Below are 22778 nucleotides of genomic sequence, written 5' to 3'. Positions count from 1 at the left end.
TGTTCGCTTCTCCGTTCTCCTCATCACACTTTAGGTTCAGGTCCACTTTAAATGACTTCTACTGAGCGTATTTTACAAAGATTCCACCGCATTTGGCTATATTTTACCTTTTAAGACTCGCGCTGAATATTTTTTCTCCCCGCTGATGTGCGAGTAGTAATTAGTGTTCAAATCACCATGGCGATTTGAATACTAATTACTGCCATGGCAATTTGAACACTCATCAATCAGCTCTAAATCAGCATTAGAACAAAACTGATGATGTGAATCAGGTGTGTCGCTCCTGTGAGAGCTGGAAATGAGGCGGGCTGGCGGCCCTCCAGGACCCTGTTTTCACACCCCAGCTGTCGACGGGTGTAACAGATAATCCGGCAGTTTTTCAAAATAAAACATGTTTTGGGAATTTTGAGATAAAAAAACAACGGAAGAAATTGATTCTTTCTGTAGTGCTTGGGATGTGACATTTATTTATTTATTTATGTATGTATTTATTTATGGTGGTGGGGGTCTTAAAAGCAAAAAGTTGAGGTAAGAGTGTCCACTGCTCAATGGCGACGTCAAACTTAACAACGGCCCACCCACGGACAATTCACATTGGTATCTACTCAGCCTTTGAGGTGAAATTTAAATAAATAAATACATACATAAATATACAAAAAAATATACAAATAAAAAAATGAATACATACACAAATAAAAACAAATAAATACACAAGTAGAGAAACAAACAAATATATAAATAGTACATAAATTAATAAACAAACAATATATAAATAAAACAAGCAAATACATAAAAACAAACACATAAATAAAAATATAAACAAATAAATACAAATAAACAAACTAATATTTCAAATGTGTTCCCGACTACATTTCATTCATGACAAATGACAGACTGACAGGCGAGCATTTGATGCAATCCAGAAAGAAAACACTCTCTCTTTTCTTTTTTTTATTGGTCAATGCGACACTGCGCTTAAAGGAGGAGTTTATTTAACTGCTATGTGCATAGAGACACCAGACGACATACATGACAGGAAAACGCACACACGGCAGACCACGACGGATGTGCTTCTTTATGTCATTATCAAAAACGATACATTTGTCATTGGCGGCATGTACATGGGTCATATACACGTATATACACAAGTGTTACAAAAACACAACCCCCCCAAAACAATTGTGGACTGCGCTACATCATGTACAAAGCGTACAACCTGTGCTTCTCATCGGAAAACGTCTACACATGGATTCAAATCAATGTGTCATAAACGTAAGGCCACTATGGTAGACTGGAACGCCGTTGTCAACGAGGGGCACCCCCCCTCCCCCCACCGGGTTACATGACATCTGCGAAGCCGGACTGGGGAACTACAACGGAACACTCGAGTGTTTTCGGCTATGTTGTGTACGCCTCCAAATTACAATGAAGGAAACATTCTTCACATTGAATCAATTTGGTGCGCAAAGGCAACATATTGGCATGGTATTTACATGTAGATTGAATATTTCATTTACATCACTGATGTCAAAGTCCAGGCAATGTTCCCTCTAATTTTTCATGCGTCTGAGCGGACACACAAGCTCCCTGAGCACACCGAGGACCACTGTGAGCAACATCAGATGTGTACAAGTGATGTGTCGTTCGCGAACGAGCCGGTTCTTCGAGCCGGATCTCTGAAGGTAACGAAGAGAGCCGGTTCCTAACAAGGAGTCGGAAATGTGAGCCGACTTTTTTTGTCCTCGATTCCCCGCCCCTAGTCTTCGGTTAAAGCCGCACGTGATTGGTCAATATCCGTGGTAGAGGAGGGAGGGGAGAATTACAGACACACGCAGCAGTGAGGAGAAGGAAGAGGCTGAGGGAGGGTTAGGGTAGACAGCCGGACAAATGTTATCACATTATGTTGTTATTATTATTCCATTATTATATTTTTACTTGTTGGTATGATAGCATTATTAATATATAGCATTATTAATATGAAAAGCAAATTAGTGACAGCTGATCATCAGACCAGAGCAACCACAGGGAAAGTGAAAGTTTGTGGATGCTCCCTGTGCACATATAAATAAAGCCATATAAATAAAAATATTTGATGTAGTGCATTTTTTACATGAGTAATTCGTTTTTCACATAATTTTTCATGATTTTTGGTCGTTAATTACTTTAAGCGACAACAAAAAAAAAAAAACAAACTGAGGAGCCAAAACGGCTGGATCTTTTTAGTGAGCCAAGCCAAAAGAACCGGCTCTCTGAAAAGAGCCGGAATTCCCATCACTAATATGTACGCTGTGGCCACACACCAGTTTCACGCCAGTATCACAGTGCTTATGGGCTTATCGGCTGCGAAGCGTACGTGAACTGTACGGCATTATTGGCTGGACACCTGTCACTCATTGTTACATTGCAAAATGTGCGCTGCATAGATGTTCTTGTGCGCGGAGTATGTGCAAGCAGTGCGCGATTGCACAGCTTAGAGGGAACATTGCTTGGGGGCCAAATCTGGCCCGCCATGTCATTTTATTTGGCCCACGAAATAAAATTAAACGTGTGAAATTTTATGATGCTTGCTGAAGTCCAAACAAAAATGTCTAATTGTCCCGTGTAAACCACAATAACAGTCATTTTTTTTACTTCAAATTCGAAAACTGGTTATTCATTAATTTGTTGTGCATTCTTTATGTAATAAGTGGAGGAGGTTAAACATTCTAATGCAAGGGTGTCAAAGTCATTTTTTGCCGTGGGCCACATTGTAGTTCCAGTTTCCTCTCGGTGGCCGTTCTGAATTTGGGGAAGCATTAGAATGGGCATTGGGCAATCATTAGAATGTTTCACCCCCTCCACATATGACATCTAGAGCGCACAGCAAGCATATTAATAATAACTAGTGTTCAGATTTGAAGTAAAAAACAATGAATTTACATGGGACAATTTTAAATTTGGGTTCGGACTTGAGCAAGCATCATGGAATTTCACAAGCTTGATTTGCTTTCACGGGCTGAAAAAATGATGTTACAGGCAAGATTTGGCCCTCGGGCCTTGACTTTGATACCTGTGTTCAAATGACTTCCACAAATTCACAACAGCCCCCCCAGAGGAAACTGTAACGACAATGTGGCCCGTGGCAAATAATGACTTTGAGTACCTTGCGTATACATCATATAATAGATATAAAAAGTCTGCACACCCCTATAAAAATGCCATATTTTTGTGGTGGTGAAAAAAAATAAAAGTGACCCTCAACACACCTCAGTTTCTTGAACGAGAAGACATGGTGTTCAAAATTGACCAACGTCAAACTGGACGTGTGGGAGTTGGGCACTATTTAAAGGACAACCGACGTCTCCGGACAAGTTGTGTCCATAATTTGTAAAATGGCTTCAAATGACTTCTACTGAGCGTATTTTACAAAGATTCCACCGCATATAGCTATATTTTACATTTTAAGACTCGCGCTGAATATTCAGGAAATCTTGTTTTTGAGTTGGTGACGAGTCCGTACATGACGTCACTAAAGGACCGACCTTTACCGTAAAAAAGACGCATTGTAGCGGTCCTTACATTACGTCAATGTATTTTGCTGTACTTGTTTGGTCTGGGGACCTCGTGTTGCACCCAAAAGCCGCCAGAAGGCAAGAAGAGGGCGTCCAAGCGCCATATAAGGAATTTATCAGCCTGTGTAAACGGAGGTGGCCACAGGATGTCGCCATTTTGTGCCTCTTTTTTTGGGGTGAGAGATTTTCCCCCAATGTTGCCTCAAAATGGCACAAATACATTCTTTAATCGGTTGCAAATATGTATGCTTTCCTCTTCAGAACTATTTGAATCATATTCATAACTGGATGTGTCACAAGAAAGCATATTATCCGAATCTGAAGCCATTGTTTTGATTCTCCAGCAATGCAAGATGTCTTGGTGTGACGTCACGAACTGGGGGCGGGACTTTCTGAAAATGCCCAATTCGCAGCTCAATTTTTTGCAGATTTTGGACACTAAGTTTTTTATTGGTGTTTTGCATTTGAATAAAAATATCCTACTGCGTGTTTTGTGTATTTTAGATGCTATAAAACGTTTTTCTGGTGTCAGTTAAAAAACAAAAAAGTGACGTCAGTTGTCCTTTAAAGCGAGGCTAACCAAACTTTTTGTTGTGATGGCCTAAAAAAAAACTTCTCTGACAGGGGCTAAATTCAATTTGAAAAAAAAAGGAAACATTAAAGCCCCAGAGAACCAAATACAAACACTTTTTGCTCCATTTTCGATTTACAGACAGTCTATTTGAATGTGTATTCTTTGTATCATGCATCCCAAAGACTGATCGGAAGACATCCGATCGCCCTCGCTCGCCCCCCCACACATATCGCAAAGGGGTGGTGGTACACATTTGGTCCTGACTCAACCGCCGTTGATACAGTCATTGTAACAGGCAGGCCACATTTACCAATTAATATTAATATCATCAATTCATATTTTTCTCTTGATTCAAATCAAAGCCTATAAAGGGGATGATTTTTACAAACGCTGCTTTGTGTGGGATGAAGACGGTCGTCCCTTATCGCTAAGCACCCTTGAGAACCCAAAAGATAAAACGAGACTTTCATTAAAACCTACAAAGTCGTTCACAGTTACCGACACGCCGTACAAAAACGCCCACTGGCCAATCACAGCACGACACCGAGCGGCGTTACGCGACATTGATTTCGGGGTGGTATTGCATTTAATTGATTGTTTTTTTTTTTTTTTTTTTTTTTCTTCCTCGGAGTTGCAGTCATAGATAAATAACTATTACGGAAAATAGCTGCATAGTTAAAAAAAATGAAATAATGGATGACTATCAAGCAGAGGTAGGTGAACCAAAAAGTAGCATGTCATATCAAATTCATACCTTGCTACATTCAAATGAGGACAATCAGAGAAGACTCGAACATGCAATATGCACTTGATGACATGTTCTATTTACATGGTAAAAGATGCAACTCATATTCACCTTTGTATGAATGGGGGGGGGGGGCAAAGTGCTGAAGAATTGAGTCTGGAATCCTTTTAGGGAGGGATTATGGGTGTTGATTGGAGTCCATATTTTATTTCCCCTTATTTGAATGAATCAGCATCCGGTCAGTGAGCTCATATCCGGTTTTGTGTAGCTTGTGGGGGTTGCCATCTTATCTTTACAAGTCTCTGTTCAGAAACAAAAAGAAATTTGTTGAGCATGGCAGCATAAAGTAACAAGATTAAATCACAAAAAAAGTGAAGGTCAATTGATGAGGGCTTTTAAATAATGTGCACAGGCAAACTGGCTAAATTTCTCCACTGCGAGACAAATAAAGGTACAGTGATACCTTGGCTTACGAACTTAATTGGTTCCCAGAAAGTGTGTGTAAGGTGAAAAGTGTGTATTCCAAACATTCATTTCCCCTAGGAAACCATTAAAATGAGAATAATCCGTTCCCAGGTCCCCATAAAACATAATTTTCAACTAAATAAGCCTTAAAACTACACACAATATACTTTATTATATGTATAATAAATGTGCTATGGTATTGTAATTAAAGAAATAAACTGTACAGTATAATAAAGTTGTTTATTTACCTTTGTGATGGTCGTTGATGCTTGATGGAATGGATGGCTTTTTGCATAAAGTGTGTTAAGGAGCTCTGGGTTGTACATCTTAAAAGTTGTGATATTGCAACAGCAACAGATGCAGGCAGACACACTAGAAACTTCATTAATAGCTGGTTCCCTTGCTTGTATGTTCTCTTCAAATTGTACAGATGGCTTGTGCGGGTTATTTGTGGAGCCTGATTGATGGGATGTTTTTAACCTTGCAGTCTACACTCTGCCTTTGAACTATCAATAAAGTTGAAACGAGTCCAAATTTCACTGTTTTCAATCCATTTTCTCACCATTTCACTTTTGTTTTTTTCTTCACTTTTGTTATTTTTGTTTCAAGCTCTGTCATCTCCCTTTCGTGTGTGTGTGTTTCTGTTTCTGTAACCCCTTCCTCCGCTCACTGCTGCGTGTCCGGCTGCGTGTGTCCCCTTCCTCCTCTCCCACGGATCTTGACCAAGCACGTGCGGCTTTAACCGAAGACTGGGGGCAGGGAATAGAGGACAAAAAAAAAAGTCGGCTGCCATTTCCAGCTCGGCTCTCTTCTCACTACAAAGAACCGGCTCGTTCGCGAATGACACATCACTCATTGTGGCGCTCCGTGTGTTTCCCGAAAAATAGTTTGTATGCCAAGATTATATTCTCGCTCGTAAGGCGAAAAGTTCATTAGCTAAAGCATTTGTAAGGCAAGGTATCACTGTACATCCAATCCAATCCAAAATAACATTTGTCGGAACGTAAAAAATGTGATGCTGTTACCATCACATTGAGTCAAGAGTTGGGCAAAGTCACTCTCAGATAAGGTGGAAAAGAAACAAGTGTGCGCGTATCAATCACTCATTGCAATTTTTGGGATCCTTGCAAAGTTGCTATGTGTTAGCAGCTAACATGTTATGTTAGCAGCTAGCATTATATGTTAGCAGCTAACATGTTAAGTTAGCAGCAAACATATAGCGACTTGGCAAGAATCTAAAAAAGTGCGATGAGCGATTGATATTTAATTGCTTTTTTTAAACATTTTGTGTTTGTCATGTCAAAATAACATTTGCCGTGATGTTAAAAAAATTGATGCTAAATGTTAGCATCACATTGAGTCAACAGTTAGTCATTTATAGATGAGGTGAACGAAAAAAAGTTTTCTATATGTTAGCTGCTAACATAACAAGTTAGGTGCTAACATATAGCAACTTGGCAAAGACAGTTTAAAAAACACACACGTGTTGGCACTTTTTGCGAGCTTTGCCAAGTTGCTATATGCTAGCAGCTATCATATTACGTAGGCAAATAATATCTTATGTAAGAAGCTAACATGTTATGTTAACTGCTAATCGGAAAAATTAGATCAGAAAATGGCTGTCATTGCGCTACGTTTGTAGCGCGCTCGTCTCAAGAGGGATGGTGGACGGTGGGCAGGTGGCTCGTAATTGAATTAGCCCATCCTCCCCCCTCGCCGAGATTGAGTTTTCAGAGGTCCTCTCGCTCTGCTTTCGATTGCGTTTGCTGATTTGACAAACCCATTGGACACGTCAACCAAGATGGCCGCAGAAGCTTGTCGGAGGCTAAAAGGGTAAAGTAAGAAAGGACAAAAGCTAAGCGGGGTGGTGGGGGGAAATTGGGGGTGGGGGGAGCAGACTCACCGGAGCCAAACTAAGTGTCCCATTTGTGTGTTGTTTTTTTTCTTTTAACGTTCGAACAAGCTCGGCCAGGAAAATTATCTGGACAAAGTGCAGTTTTGCAAGGAAACGACTTGGAGCAGTCTGATCGGAGATGGAAGGAGGGGGAGGGGGATTCCTGCTGGGTTGCCAAATGTCGAGCTTCTGCGTGCGATAACATTTTGGGAGGGAGGGGCAAGCGTGGAAACTATTTAAGTATTGATTTTTTGTGGTCTGCCAAACCTGAAACAGCTAACGGTCGGCGCTAGTCGCAATGTACAACGTTGAAGTATTATTTTCATGGTCGGTGTACTTATGGTCATAAGCCATTGTCGGCGGGCCTCCACTGTAATGGTTTCTCATGGGAAATAAATGTTTGGCAGACGAATTTTTCGCTTTACACACACTTTTTGGGAGCCAATTAAGTTCGGAAGCTGAGGTATCACTGTACTTCTGTTCAACTGTTACAGACAAGCTAATTAAAGTGTTAAAAAAAAGTGAATGGAATATTCAATTTCAGTTTCCGACGTCCATTCAATTTTGATGTGCATGTTTCAAATGAACCAAAACACATGCTTATTATAGCTGAAAATGAAAATGAAAAATGAAATGTGAAATACAGAATGGCTCGCTGAAATGTATTTTAATTAATTGCTGTTATATGTAAAGAATGTCTGGCAAGGTATACATCAATTGTATTGTATTGCATTCTATTGTATATTTCAAACACACCAAATCTGACCCCCTTTGCCAAAATGTTTGGGCACCCTTTGGTTAAAGGGAAACAAAGGAGCTGTTTTAATTGGCTAATAATTGAAGTCAGATGTGACCACCCTCACAGCAGCGCAGCCCTCCCCCTAGCCAGCGTGTCTAACCGGCCAAATGTATCATCCTCCCGTACAGGATTTAGATTGAGCCCCATTTCTGGTGGTCTGTACGCCTCTAATGTAGCATATTTACATGGAACCTTTTGTACCATATGTCCCCCCCCCCCCTGTGTGCCTTTATGACAATCTGATATGAAATATGTCTATCGCCTCCTGGTATTTGTGCTGCGTGGTGTAAGTAAGTCACCATAATGGACGCTGGGCTCTCCGGGCGTGAGCAGGAAGCAAGTAGCTTCGTTCTTGGTCCGATCTCTGGCCCGTGGGCACCTCAGGGTCCATTTTTCACTGGGGGACAAAGGCTGGGTCAGACTGCAGCCTTCCTCCTCGGAAAGCGCCACGTTTACGTCGCCGTTCTGTTTGGAGTCTGACCTCACACACACACACACGCACACGCACACGCACACATACACACCACACACACACAAAGACATACAGTCAAACCTGGATTTTTTACCATAATCCGTTCCGGAAACCTGTTAAAGACCCGATTTGGTTGAAAACTAAAACATTTGCCATTATAATCAATGTAATCAATATTGGCTTTTTTTTATTTGTATTGAAAAATGCAAACATGTCGACTCAGAATGGTACACTACACGAGGATAACGTCAGTTTTGTTGAGATCTCAGCCAAACACATCTGCTTCTTAGATAAAAAATAAATAAATAAACAAAACAAATGCATCGGTCACAATGAGACGTGACACCAAGAAGTGACGTAGAAGGAAGCGGAGGGGAGTCCAGTGGTGCATTCAGGTGCGCTCAGGTAGCTCGAGAACCTGTTTTTCGCTTGTAAACCGATGCATTTGTAAAAATAACACAATTTTGGTCAAAAAGAGAATTGGTCGTGAACCGAGACATTCGAAAACGTAAATGCGCCCAGTGACTGGCTAGCAACCGGTTCAGGGTGTTCTGCATCGGCAGACGTCATGGCGTCGGTCTGACCTGCTCGTCCGTCGTCGGTCGCCAGCGGGCACGTGTCGCTTTCCCTGCAGGAGTCAGCATCCGACTTAGGGAGGGACGGTGCGTCACTCAGCGCCTGGGGGTTGGGGTTGTGCTTATTCTTCTTCTTGGGCAGCTTCTGCTTGGCCATAGCCAGCGAGTAGTACATCCCAAAGTTGTTGACGATGACGGGCACGGGCATGGCGATGGTCAGCACGCCAGCCAGGGCGCAGAGGGCCCCCACCATCATGCCCAGCCAGGTCTGCGGGTACATGTCTCCGTAGCCCAGTGTGGTCATGGTGACCACGGCCCACCAGAAGCTGATGGGGATGTTCTTGAAATGGGTGTGGTGGGCCCCCGTGGGGTCGTGCGGGCTGGCCCCGATGCGCTCGGCGTAGTAGATCATGGTGGCGAAGATCAGCACCCCCAGAGCCAGGAAGATGATGAGCAGCAGAAACTCGTTGATGCTGGCACGCAGCGTGTGGCCTAGCACGCGCAGGCCCACAAAGTGACGGGTCAGCTTGAAGATCCGCAGGATGCGCACAAAGCGCACGACCCGCAGGAAGCCCAGGACGTCGTTGGCCGCCTTGGACGACAGGCCGCTCAGACCCATCTCCAGATAGAAGGGCAGGATCGCCACAAAGTCGATGATGTTGAGTGAGTTCTTGACGAAGAGCAGTTTGTTCGGGCAGCAGGCGATCCGCACCAGGAACTCCAGGGTGAACCACAGCACGCATACGCCCTCCACCAAGGTCAGGACGGGCTTGGTCACCATCTCCAAGCGCTCCTCCGTTCGGGTCACGTTGCCCACCCGCACCAGCTCCGTACGGTTCTGGAGCTCGTTGAAGGCCTCGTGGGTCTCCAGACAGAAAGTGGTGATGGACACCAGGATGAAGAAGAGGGACGCCAGCGCCACCCCCTGGTCAGAAAACATCGGAGGGTTGAGGGTCTGTCAGCAGTGCTTCACGGCAATCATCAAAAAAGATTTTGGGCATGTGTGGCTCTTTCTAGTGGTTATGACAAAGACCAAATGAATTACATTTTTCAATTGTTCATTGCGTAGCAAAAGTGACCCAAAGCCGACAATAGCCAAATTTTTTCTTGTACATTGGTACATTCATTCATTCATTTTTCGGACCGCTTTATCCTCACGACAGTCGCCGGGAGAGCTGGAACCGATCGCAGCTGACTTTAGGCAGCACACAGGGGACACACTGAACCAGTTGCCAACCAATAAATCAAATATTCTCAACTCCCAATCACGTCTGGGGACAATTTTGTGTGTTCAATCAACCCGCCGCGAATGGTTTTAGAATGTGGGAGGAAACTAGAGTACCGGGAGAAAACCCACACGGAGAACATGTAAACTCCACACAGGCAGGCCGTAGGCGGATTCGAACTCACGACCTCTGTGACGTGCTAACCACTCGACTAACCGGCCTTTACATTGGTACAGTTGTGGTAAATTAATTTTTTAACACAATGTGAAATTGCCTTCTTGCCTGTGAACCTGGACGAGGTCTGTCTACAATAGTAAAAGATTGACTCCCGCTGGAGTTGCAAAAGTCACATGAAATATAAATTCTGATTATAAATGACGACAGTATCTTTTCAAGCGACACCCCCGCGCATTCAAAGTGTGGCACTGGAGAACAAGGCCACAAAGGTCCATTCATTCATTCAACTGGGTACTGGTTTGACCATGACCATGTCAGTCACGTCAAAACAGGCATTTTATCAATACTTATCAATACCAGTCAAATGACAGTTTTCAAAGGCCAATTTGGTTTTCGACCAAAAAAATTGTTTTTTTAATGCCTAGATTTATAACCGAAAATGGGTTATTGAGCAAACTGAGCGCACCTGAATGCACCACTGGACCCCTCGTCCGCTTCCTTCGACGTCACTTCCTCATGTCGCATTTCATTGTGACTGACGCATTTGTTTTGTTGAATACAGTTTTTACAGTCCAATGTCTGGGTTCTAGACCAATTCAGTTTTCGACCAAAAATGTAGGCGTTTTTTAATGCAAACCGAAAATCCAACCATGCGAACCGAAACTCCATCCACCCAAAACCCAATTCATTTATTTATGTGTTTATCCATCCATGCATCCATCCATTATTTGCCGCTTATCTGAAGTTGGGTTGTGGGGCAGCAGCTTCAGTAGGGAAGCCCAGACTTCCCTTTCCCCAGCCACTTCTTCCAGCTCTTCCTGGCGGATCCCGAGGCGTCCCCGGGCCAGCTGGGTGACATAGTCTCTCCAGCGTGTCCTGGGTCGTCAACGGGGTCTTCTGGTGAGGCATGCCCGGAACGCCTTACCTGGGAGGTGTCCAAGAGGTATCTTAATCAGATGCCTGAGCCACCTCATCTGGCTCCTCTCAATGTCGAGCAGGAGCCCCTCCCGGATGACCGAGCTTCTCACCTTATCTCTAAGGGAGAGCCCGGCCACCCTCCGGAGAAAGCTCATTTCGGCCTCTTGTATCCGGGATCTCGTTCTTTCGGTCACGACCCATAGCGCGTGACGATAGATAAGGGTTGGGATGAAGAACAACCAGTAAATTGAGAGCTTTGCCTTTTGGCTCTGCTCACCTTCTTCACCATGATAGATCGGTGCAAAGTTCCCCTCACAGCAGATGCCGCACGGATCCGCCTGTCAATCTCTCGCTCCGTCCAAACCTCATTTGTGACTCAGAGATACTTAAACTCCGCTGCTTGGGGCAAGATTTCCTCCTCGACACGGAGAGTGCACTCCGCCCTTTTCAGACTGAGAACCATTGTCTCAGATTTGGAGGTGCTGATTCTCATCCGAACCGCTTTACATTTGGCTGTGAAACGCTCCAGAGACAGTTGGAGAGCCCTGCTTGAAGGCCCCAACAGTACCACATCATCTGCAAAAAGCAGATATGCTACACTGAGGCCACGAAAACGGAGCCCTTCAATGCTTTCTGCCCCTAGAAATTCCGTCCATAAAGGTTATGAGCGGAATGGGTGACAAAGGGCAGCCTTGGCCGGAAACAATTCCGACTAATTACCGGCAATGTGAACCAAACTCTGCATCGGTCGTGCAGTAAACGGACAGCCCATATCCGAGGTTTCTGCACCCCATACTCCCACAGAACTCCCTGAGGGACACAGTCAAATGCCTTCTCCAAGTCCACAAAACACATGTAGACTGTACTTCTTTGAAGGTGTCGGACGTTTCACTTATTATCCAAGATACTTCGTCAGCAAACAAAAGTCTTACTGGTAGTTTAGGCCCTATATATATATCCCCACTGTCCAGACATGGCGGTGCCCGACTCTGCTATGATAGGTCCCTGCTCTCAGATTGGGGGGAGCAGAGTGGTAGAGATCCCCCGAGAGTTCCTCAAGGCTCTCGATGTTGTGGGGCTGTCTTCGTTGACATGCCTCTGCAACATTGCATGGTCATCGGGGAGAGTGCATCTGGATTGGCAGACCGGGGTGGTGGTCCCCCTTTTTTAAAAGGGCGGGACTGGAGGGTGTGTTCGAACTATATAGGGATCACACTCCTCAGCATCCCTGGTAAGGTCTATTCAGGGGTTCCGTTAGGAAGTCGAGCCTCAGATTGAGAAGGAGCAATGTGGTTTTTGTCCCGGCCGTGGCACAGTGTACCAGCTCTACACCGTTAGCAGGGGCCTCGAGGGTGCATGGGAAATCGCCCAACCAGTCTACATGTGGGTCTGTGTCAGGTCATATAGGCCCGATAGGACTCCTTTAGCTTGACGGCATCACTGACTGCTGGTGTCCACCAGCAAATACCCTCACAACACGTTTGGGTCTGCCGGGTCGGTCTGGCATATTCCCCACCACCGGAGCCTACTTACCACCAGGTGGTGATCAGTTGACAGCTCTGCCCCTCTCTTCACCCGAGTGCCCAAAATATGCGGCCGCAAATCCGATGATACAACCACAAAGTCAATCATCGAACTGCGGCCAAGGGTGTCCTGGTCCCAAGTGCAAATATAAACACCCTTATGTTTAAACAAGGTGTTTGTTATTGACAATCCGTGTCGAACACAGAAGTCCAACAACAAAACAATACTCATCGTGGGCCTTTCCTGTTCAATCACGCTGAAAAAAGCAGACATTGATTATAATAGGAAATGCTTCTGTTTTCGGACAGGTTTCTGGAACGGGTTATGGTCGAAAAACCAGGTTTGACCGCACATTCTATATTTTTCAGGCCCCGCTATCTCGGCGATCATATAGCGAGCGTAACCGATGACGTCATGCGATGCGTCACTAAAAGCGATTGAGTCACATGTTCTTTTTTGTTTCAATGAATGACATGGCGGGCAGTCAAGCGACTGAATGAACGCGTTTGCCTTGACGTCGTAAGCAGACTATCGTCGGGTGTTTACTCAAAGCCTGAATGAATTGTATCACCCTCCCTAAATAAATAATCCCACAGCTGGATAAATATGTCTGAGCTGTGCGTGTGTGTGTTTACACAGCGTGCAGTAAGTCATCTCCCTTTTAGGATGAAACTCTGCCACCGCTTTGGAGTCAAGTTGGGTAAAGTGTTTGCATATCGTTTGAGTGAGCAAGCAAAGAGCAGCCAGACGTTAAAAATATGGTAACAAATCTTTTTTTAAACACAAATAACATTTGCCCAAGAAAAATATTTCCAGTAGTTTTGGGAGAGATTACCACTAAGCCAGGGGTGTCCAAAATCGGTCCTCGAGGGCCGCCGTCCTGACTGTTTTCCAGCTCTCCCAGGAGCAACGCACCTGATTCAAATCATCAGGAGCATTTTGATGCTGCTTCAGAGCTGGCTGATGAGCTGATCATTTGAATCAGGTGTGTTGTTCCTGGGAAAGCTGGAAAACAGGCATGACAGCGGCCCTCGAGGACCGACTTTGGACACCCCTGCACTAAGCTATCTTAATAATTTCCAAGATGACTCCTTTTTAAATAGTTAAGTGTTGTGCCATAAATGAATTTGAATTTAGGCCCATTCGAAAATGATATGTTTGAAGGTTAGGGTTTTTTCTGTGTGTGTAATGCTCTAATATTTTAAACTCATCTCAAATATGCTAAATCAGGGGTGTCTGAAGGTGTGCATATTTGGTGTGTGGGGTAACCTTGGCGGACCTTCTTTACATATAACAGCAATTAATTAAAATACAATTAAGAAAGTCTTTCTTCTTTTCCTTTCGGCTTGAGGGAGCCTTTCTGTGTTTCACAGTTTTTTAAAATAAACATTTTTATTTCAGCTATCTTAAAGGACAACCGACGCCTCTGGACAAGTTGTGTCCATAATTTGCAAAATCACTTCAAATGACTTCTACTGAGCGTATTTTAATAAGATCCCACCGCATATAGCTATAGCTATACTCGCGCTGAATATTCAGGAAGTCTTGTTTTCGAGTTGGTGACGAGTCCGTACGTGACGTCACTAAAGGAACGCTCCCTGACCGAGAAAACGACACACAATGCATTTTAGGTACTTTGTTTGGTCTGAAAACTTCGTGCTGATCCGTGTTGATGGAGAAATTAGAAGGAAAACACATAAATAACGCAATGGTGAATCGTTTGAATTTGATACTAGTTGACACAAATTCCCAGCAGACGAATCAGCCCATTTCCAACGGAGCGTGGGCGCCATCTTGTGCATTTTCTGGGATGCTACATTGGAGTCGTGACGGCTCGAATTGATACGGAAAGACTTATTTAATCGATTGCAAACATTTATGCTTTGTTCTTCAGAACTATTTTAATCATATTCATAACTGGATGAGTAAGAAAGCATATTCTCCGAATCTGAAGCCATTGTTTTTATTCTAGACCAAGGCAAGACGTCCTGACGTGACGTCACGAACAAGGGGGCGGGAACTTCTGAAACTCGCCATTTCCGGGGTCATTTTAAAGTCATTTTTATTGGTGTTTTGCATTTGATTAAAAATATCAGCCTGCGTGTTTTGGGTATTTTAGATGCTATAAAACGTTTTTCTGATGTCAGTTAGGAAACAAAAAAATGGCGGCGGTTGTCCTTTAAGCATGTGTTTGGGTTCATTTGAAACATGAGGATCAAAATTGAATTGACATTGAAAATTTTAATTAAATATTCATTTAACTTCGCTTTGTTAGCACTTTTTTGTAACAGTTGAACTGAAGTAATTTTTCTTTTGTTGATTATTGCCATTTTAGAATTGTTTTTAAAAATTCAGAAAAATCATAAGTTTTTTTTTTAATTTAGAAAATCGCCCTTTTGAGCACCATTTCTGTCTCACCCTTATCTGTCCTCATACCGGATGTTTTCTGTGAATGTGTGCACATGCATGCGAGCAGTTACTCACTGAGAGCTCTTTCCATCCGCTGTGATCTGAAGCAGACGTGCTTTCTGGTACACTTGCCGCGTTCCAATAGCAAATGTAGAGGCAGGCCAAATGTGAATTGTCATCATATTTAATGATCTGTGTACGCTCCAAGCTAACATGTTGACGTCATATTTAATGGTCCGTGCACCTCTCACGCTCCTTATTCACAACACTGCAGCGCTTAAGCATGGGTAACAACTATTTGGCAGCTCGCCCGAGAAGCTAGCATAGCAGGCTACACATCAACTGTGCGATTCTTCTCGTCAAACAGCCTAAGTGCACCACACTCATCACCAGATGCAGGTATGCTAATTTAGCCTCTTGCTAGCTAGAGTATTAATAATAATAATACATTTCACTTCTAAGCGCCTTTCAAAACTCTCAAGGTCACTTTACAGTCACAGGATAATTTTTTCTGTGGGTGAATAGCGGCAGCCACACGCGCCAGCGTTCACTCAACCCGGAAGTAACTCAAATAGATCGAAAACTAGCTATATCGCTAATTGATAGCCAATAGATAGCTATCTAGATAGCTAGCCAGCCAACTAGAAAGATATACTGCTAGCCAGCTACATAGCTCTCTAGCCAATAGATGGCCAATAGCTGGCTAGGTAGATAGCTTGCCAGCCAACTAGAAAGATATACAGCTAGCCAGCTACATAGCCGGCTAGCTAATAGATAGCCAATAGATAGCTAGCTCGATAGCCAGCCAGCCAACTAGATTCTTGTCCAATTGTTTCAAAGGTTCAGTTTTTTTATGAATACTTAATTTAATGTGAGTTTTTTGGTGTAAATGAAATCAAGATTTCTCATTTGTGTAGCAACGAGCTGAAAGGCAATGCTTTAATTGTGAACAAGTTCAAGGTTGCTGACGAAGAAAAAGTCCACTAAAAGCTCGTCGAGCTCTTCTGCCATTAGCGTGTACATTAAACGCTACTCACACGTCAACGCATCCGCCTTGAAAGTGGTACAAAGAGTTGGGACCTTTCTTCACACTCTGAAAACGTTTTTTCGCTGATCTCGCTAATAAAATGACAACAGCGGAAGCAAGGATTTGCATTTTGTTTTTCACCCTTTTAAAACCAATAAAAAGATTTCTTCAGCCGTCATCTGTACTGAAGGTGTCGGACGTTGTGCTTGTAGCTCTGGCCCAATATATAGATCCCTAATGGACAGAGGTGTTGGTGCTAGACCTCGGGTTTGATATTTATCGGTTTGTCATAGGTCTTTTAACAAATGTCAAAAGAAAAGAATGGGGAAAGAAACCAAAAATCCTGAAGATACAAAAAGGAGAGGAGTAGCAGTACCTTACATTGCAGGGGTTTCTGAAAAACTAAAAAGGGTCCTATGGCAACACAAAATTCCTACCTATTTCAAACTGATAAATATTTGATAGAGAAAAGACAGAATAAAAGTTATCATATTTAAAAGTTGTATGCCGCCGAACACAAGGCCCGCAATGGAAGCACAGAAAATCTGGGGTCAATCTGAGGTGAACAGACATAGCCTGTTAAACTGTCATCTTCATGTAGGAGATCTGGGCTTGGACTAATTTAGGACTTGGTAAACTCCTTCACAGGAAGAGGACATTCGCCAGGTTACAAATCTATTGGTTCATAGAAAGGACAACCAATAAAAATGTCTATGTTCTGTTGTTTATACTTGTTGGTGCTTGGGACGTCCAGGGGTGTGGTATTCAAATCAAGAAGACTATGTTTTACCAAGGCATCACTTAAATTTGCATATATTCTCAATAAATAGCTTGGCAGAGGGCTGCAGAAGTTGGCCGTCGGTCATGAATCAGAATCAGAAAACCTTTATTCATCCCACAATGGGGACATTTGCAGTCCACAGCAGCAATTTGAAAGGGGATGGGGCTGCGTCCCCTGCCGGGAGTAAAAGACAATCTTCCTGTGTTCGAGCTTTTGTTCAGTGTCCGACCGAACTTCTCTGACAATACTTTAAGACAAAAATTAGTAATCAGATTAGCTTCAGGGAGTAGTCCACTGTTCCCCCCAGCCTTAGAGCAGGGACCTATCAGAGCAGAGCCAGAGCACCGCCACCTCCGTCCATTAGGGATATATATAACAAGGAGTCCAAGATGGCGCCCGAGTAGGCAGCCGTCAGCAAGTGCTCTCATGAGCCTTGCTTTTTTTTGTTGTTTTTGTATTGTTTTGTGTTTTCTTTTGTCACTTTGTGTTGTTGTGCGTCGTGTGGAATGGATACGGATTGTTTTTCAGCATTTTTGACCATGACATTCATCAAGGAGGAGACTGTGCTGAGCGGTTGCGCCTTTTCGGCAGCATGAATATGCCAGTCCTGTTTTTGAATGGGAGGAATGTCTGTGCCATTCGACTATCATTGCTGGACACCACAGGGGCCATTGTGCTTTTTTGCGCCTGTAATGGGCAGCATCTTCACAGCCCCGCTTTGTTCAGCGGAAGGTCGGTGCTGTTGGACAATCTGCGGCTGGATGGATACAGGGCTTGAGGAGCCCGCGATAAGAAGGAGCGCCGATGCGTATGTGGAACTGTCGCTGCCTTGAATTAAAGTGGATTTATGTGGGACAGGAGATGTGAGACAATCTCTTCGTCAATGGATGCTACAGCTGCGTGTTTGCTTTCAACATTTAGCTTGTAGTCGACGTGCACATTCCACCATGATGTCCCTGATCCACTGGTGTAGAGACGGTTTGATCATCTCCTCTTTCATGTGGAACTGTTTTGTGTTATAAAGAGGGTACAGAAAGTGCTTCAGAATGAATGACTCTCTGTGTCTTTGTGTTGTCATGTTATTTTTTTTTTTTTTTTTTTTTGTTCTTTTGACTTCAGAGGGCACCGCGAGAGTGGCTGTCTTTCCAGCAGCTCATGTATTTTTTTTCTACTTTCATTCCTTTCATAACTTTGCTGCTGTGAAATTTAAATGTCTCCACTGCGATACTAATAAAGGCAAATCCAATCCAATATAGAGCCAGAGCTACCAGCACAACTTTTCGGATGCGGATCATATATATATATATATATATATATATATATATATATATATATATATATATATATATATATATATATATATATATATATATATATATATATATATATAATATATATATATATATATATATATATATATATATACTTTACTGTATATAACATTATACATATATAACATTTAGATTGAAGTTGCATATTAGTGGGGATTTTATTTCCTATAGTTTTTTTGGGGATAATGACATTGTGAATAGTTTTTTTTTTTTTGTGTGTGTCCTGCAATTGGCTGGCAAGAGGTTTAGGGTGTCCCCCACCCCACTGCCCCGAGAAGAAAATGGATGGGTGGATCTTTGCACATACTTTTTTTGCTGTTTTTGTGAATCAAAGCTCTCTGTTGTTTCATTAACATGCGACACCCTCATATTGTATGTACTGTACAGTCAAACCTGGATTTTTTTTAACCATAATCCGTTCCAGAAACATGTTTGAAAACAAATTTGTTCGGAAACCGAAACATTTTCCATTATAATAAATGTCATCAATGCCTGCCATTTTTTAAATTGCTATTGAACAATCCAAATACGTCGACTCATAATACACAAGGATAACGTCTGATTTGCGGAGATCTCAGGCAAACATGTCTGCTTTTTAAAAGAAACTTGGTTCAACAACATTAATGCCTCGGTCACATGAGGAAGTGACTTAGAAGGAGCGGAAGGGAGTCGAGTCGTGCATTCAGGTGCGCTCAGTTTGGTCACAAATCCATTTTCGGTTGTATACCCAGGCATAAAAAAAACGGAAAATTTTGGTTGAAAACTGAATTTGCCGAGAACCGAGACATTGTATGAATGATTTTCTGACGAATGACTTATTCTTTTGGGAGTGACGATTAAAATCAACCCATTAAAATAAAGGAGTGGGTGTGTGCAAGCTTAAAAAGTGATTTCCTTGCAAAAATGTTGTTTTGAATGGTGGTTATAAAACATTGTAAAATCTTCTTTTCCTTTCGGCTTATCCCTTCAGGGGTCGCCACAGCGAATCAGTGTCCTCCATCTAACCCGTTTTTTTGCATCCTTTTCTCCAACACCAGCTACCTTCATGTCCTCTTTGACAACATCCATAAACCTTCTCTTTGCTCAGCACAAAATAATGTAAAATAATAACAATTATTATGTTATTATTATAAAGGAGTTTGAAATTGTGATTCTCCACCTTGGCATATTATTGCTGGGGGAAGGACAAGACCCCCCCCTCCCCCTGTCACCTACTGTTGTTAAGCAACACGTGTCTCTCCCGCAAAAAAAAAACTCACCCTGGCCGCTTTGGAGGAGTAGGGGTCGTCAAAGAGGGCCCAGATCTTGGGCTGCCAAACTTGGCAGCAGCTCTTTGACCTGCCCGGGCACTCCTCGATACCGAAGCGCAGCCTCGCGTCGTCGTCGCCGTCGTCGTCGGCGTCGGGCTCGGGCGGCTCGAAAGTCTCTAGGGCCTCCTCGGCGTCGCGGTGTTGCCGGTAAGTCATCCAGCAGCACGGCTCGACGTCCGTCTCGTCGATGCCCCAGAAGGCCAGCTCCTCCTCGAAGAGCGGCCCGCACACGTCGGCCGGGCAGTGGAGCTTCCCGGTTCTGTAGTAGTTGAGCACGTAGGCGAAGATGCCCGGATGGCGGTCGAAGAACAACTCGCCGCCGCCGGCGTCGCTGCTCGGCGGCGGCGAGTCGCGAGAGTCTTCCGAGTCCCCCCGCGTTTCCGGGTGGGCCAGCCAGGCCAGGCGGGTCCCAGGCAAGGTGCGCAGGGTGCTCTTGTAGGTCTCGTGGCGGGTTCCGCCCACGTTGATGATGATCTTATCCGAGTCTTCGCCTCTGGACATGTCCTCCTTCAGGCATGACTTGGACGGAGGCTTGTTGCCGGACTTGCGTCCTCGGTACGACGAAACGCACACGGAGCTGATCATCGTCAAGCGACGGCCGGTCGGTCGGTCGGCTGGTCCGCTCGTGTCAGCACCCCGAGCGCCCCCCCATCGCGGCGGCGCCCTGGTCACAGCCCAACCACTTGTTTGCCCAAACGAGCGCGGATGGAGCGCTGCTCACCTTCCAGACATCGACCGCGTGTTCCGCGCTTCGTGCCAAACCCCCCACCCGCGTGCCTTTTCCCCACCCCCCTTGGTCGTTCGCCTCCAGAATGTACGACTTAAGCGGCATTCAACAGTTGGAGCAGATGTGCGCCGATTTTCCGGCGGGGAATCGATGTTGATGCAAAGCGCTTTTCTCTCTCTCCCCCTCCCCCCACCCATACTTGGCCGCGCTGCTCGACAACAGGCTCCGCTTTAACCCTTTGACTGCTGGCTCGTCACGCAACAGCTCCCTTCAGGAAACGGCGAGAGGTGGAAAAAACATTTTAAAATAATCATGACGTCATGAATTTTGACGCACTATATCAAGCGCTCGCCGACATTTTATTTCACTCACCGGAAACCTTTTCAGTACTCAGTCGATGTTGAATTTGTTTTTTTTTTGTGGCACTGTGCACCTGCTGTTGACACCGAAGATGGCCTCAGACGTTTCCGAGTTCGGGTGAGTGGAGGGTATTTGGAGGCAACAAGGCGCCATATTTGTGGAAACGAAGCTCCCCGAAGATACATTTGGATTTCTGCAGCTCTTTGACAACAACAGCACTGCTGCAGCTTTTCAACTCGCCTCAACATAGATCTGTGCCCCTCGAGATACACCAGAAGGGCCAAATGAAGCTCCCCAATCACTCCAAAATATAGTTATATTCCACCAAGGTCAAGATGAACACAAAGTCATATTACTGTCCAAATCATGCTCCACATGTCATATCAACATAGTTCATTGGTCCAAGTGGTGGCAAATCACTGGTTTAGTTGAATTATTATTATTATTATTATTATTATTATTATTATTATTATTATTATTATTATTATTATTATTATTATTATTATTATCAAACATCATGTTGCAAGCAACACGATAATTGAATTTATTTGAGTATTTATTTATTTATTTCTTTATTTATTGCTTTTTCCTGAGCAAGAAAACAGCACTTTAATTTTACAGCAAATAACACGGGATACTTTCCCTAAAAATTCGAGGGTGCGCTGTATTTTATCCTTCCCAACCAACGCTCGCTTTGCTCTTCTGTGTGTCTCCAAACCAACTGAAGTGGCCAATAAAACAAAATAGACACGAGCTCTTATCACTCGGGAAGGAAACAGGATGCACTTCATGACAATTTCCGGCTGGCCCGGCCATATTATTGCAAAAGATTGAGCGCAACAGCTGCGAGGCGTCTAGTGCACTTGACAAAGCGTTTGTAAAATGACAACCCGGACACCGAGGCGTAGTTTCCTGGTGAGAGAATGACAATCTTTCGCATTTTCGTTTATTTTTGTTGATATTTTAATGTTGTTATTTTATTTGTACATTGAACATTAATTATATCACGAAAAAAAGTTCCAATACATCCCATTTTTTAAAAACATTTTAAATCTGATATCCAAAAGGCACGCACACACAGACAAATAAAGAGATAAAGAAAGAAAAAAAAAACAGGCCATGAATTCATAAATTTATATCCTGGGGAACGAGGCTGTGAAAGATTACACATTGCGACCATCAGACATGTTCAGCGATGGAGCGAGGTGGCAAACTATCGCGAGATTCTGCCGGGTTTTAATGAAAACCCTGTGAGGTTTCTTACTTGCCACAACATCAATCGTGAGACAGATAAGGACATTATGGACAGAGGTCCTTTTTATCGACCGTACACCGCCCCTCCCTTCACAGTCGGACGCTCACTCGCCTGTTGTCAATCGTCTACCATGTTAGACCTTTACCATGAGAGGGAGACATTACACCGCGGAACGACAATCAGATTTAACTGCAAGTAAACAAGACAAACTTCAAATTACTTCCCTTCGTCCTTGTTTATTTATTTATTTATTTATTTATCGCAGCCACTTCAAATGTTATTCACCCCCCCCCATACCGACTGACCTCCTCGGATCTGTTCCATTGACAAAATCTGGTTTTTCGAGGTACTATTTTGGACAGTCGTTTTTTGTGCCCCAGACACTCACACACCTTTCGTAGTGGGTCCTAAATGACGTGTGAGCCCCTGGACGGTCGTCTCCAAGCCCAGAAACTACTCAGTTTTTGCGTTAGGTCCAGTGCTTGAGTTGTTTTCCATCTGGACTGACTGTAGCGTTGTAGAACGCTGTCCCCAATAGAAGGGCCTGAAGATTACTCCGGTACTCCTTTTGGGGTGGAACGGACAAACTGAATGGCACATTAGAACAACACTCGGGGTTTCTAATTGGTTGGAGTAAAGCAGCGCACGCTCGAAGTTT

General features: G+C 43.8%; 1 protein-coding gene across 1 annotated transcript; it reads right to left on the bottom strand.

The window, feature by feature from the left end:
* Positions 1 to 21950, bottom strand: kcnc4 (potassium voltage-gated channel, Shaw-related subfamily, member 4). The gene is made up of 4 exons (XM_089006491.1): positions 19728 to 21950; positions 9085 to 10000; positions 8328 to 8504; positions 1 to 5172 (listed from the first exon to the last, which is right to left on the bottom strand). The coding sequence occupies exons 1-4, from the start codon at positions 20361 to 20363 to the stop codon at positions 5099 to 5101; spliced, it is 1803 nt and encodes a 600-aa protein (XP_088862617.1). The 5' UTR covers positions 20364 to 21950; the 3' UTR covers positions 1 to 5098.
* Between the last annotated feature and the right edge of the window lie 828 nt (positions 21951 to 22778).

This window comes from Hippocampus bargibanti, linkage group LG01 (assembly GCF_051943395.1).
Source record: "Hippocampus bargibanti isolate YZ-2025 linkage group LG01, ASM5194339v1, whole genome shotgun sequence".
Taxonomy (NCBI): domain Eukaryota; kingdom Metazoa; phylum Chordata; class Actinopteri; order Syngnathiformes; family Syngnathidae; genus Hippocampus; species Hippocampus bargibanti.
Note: the sequence above shows the minus strand (reverse complement) of the source record. Positions and strands in the feature narration are given on the sequence as shown.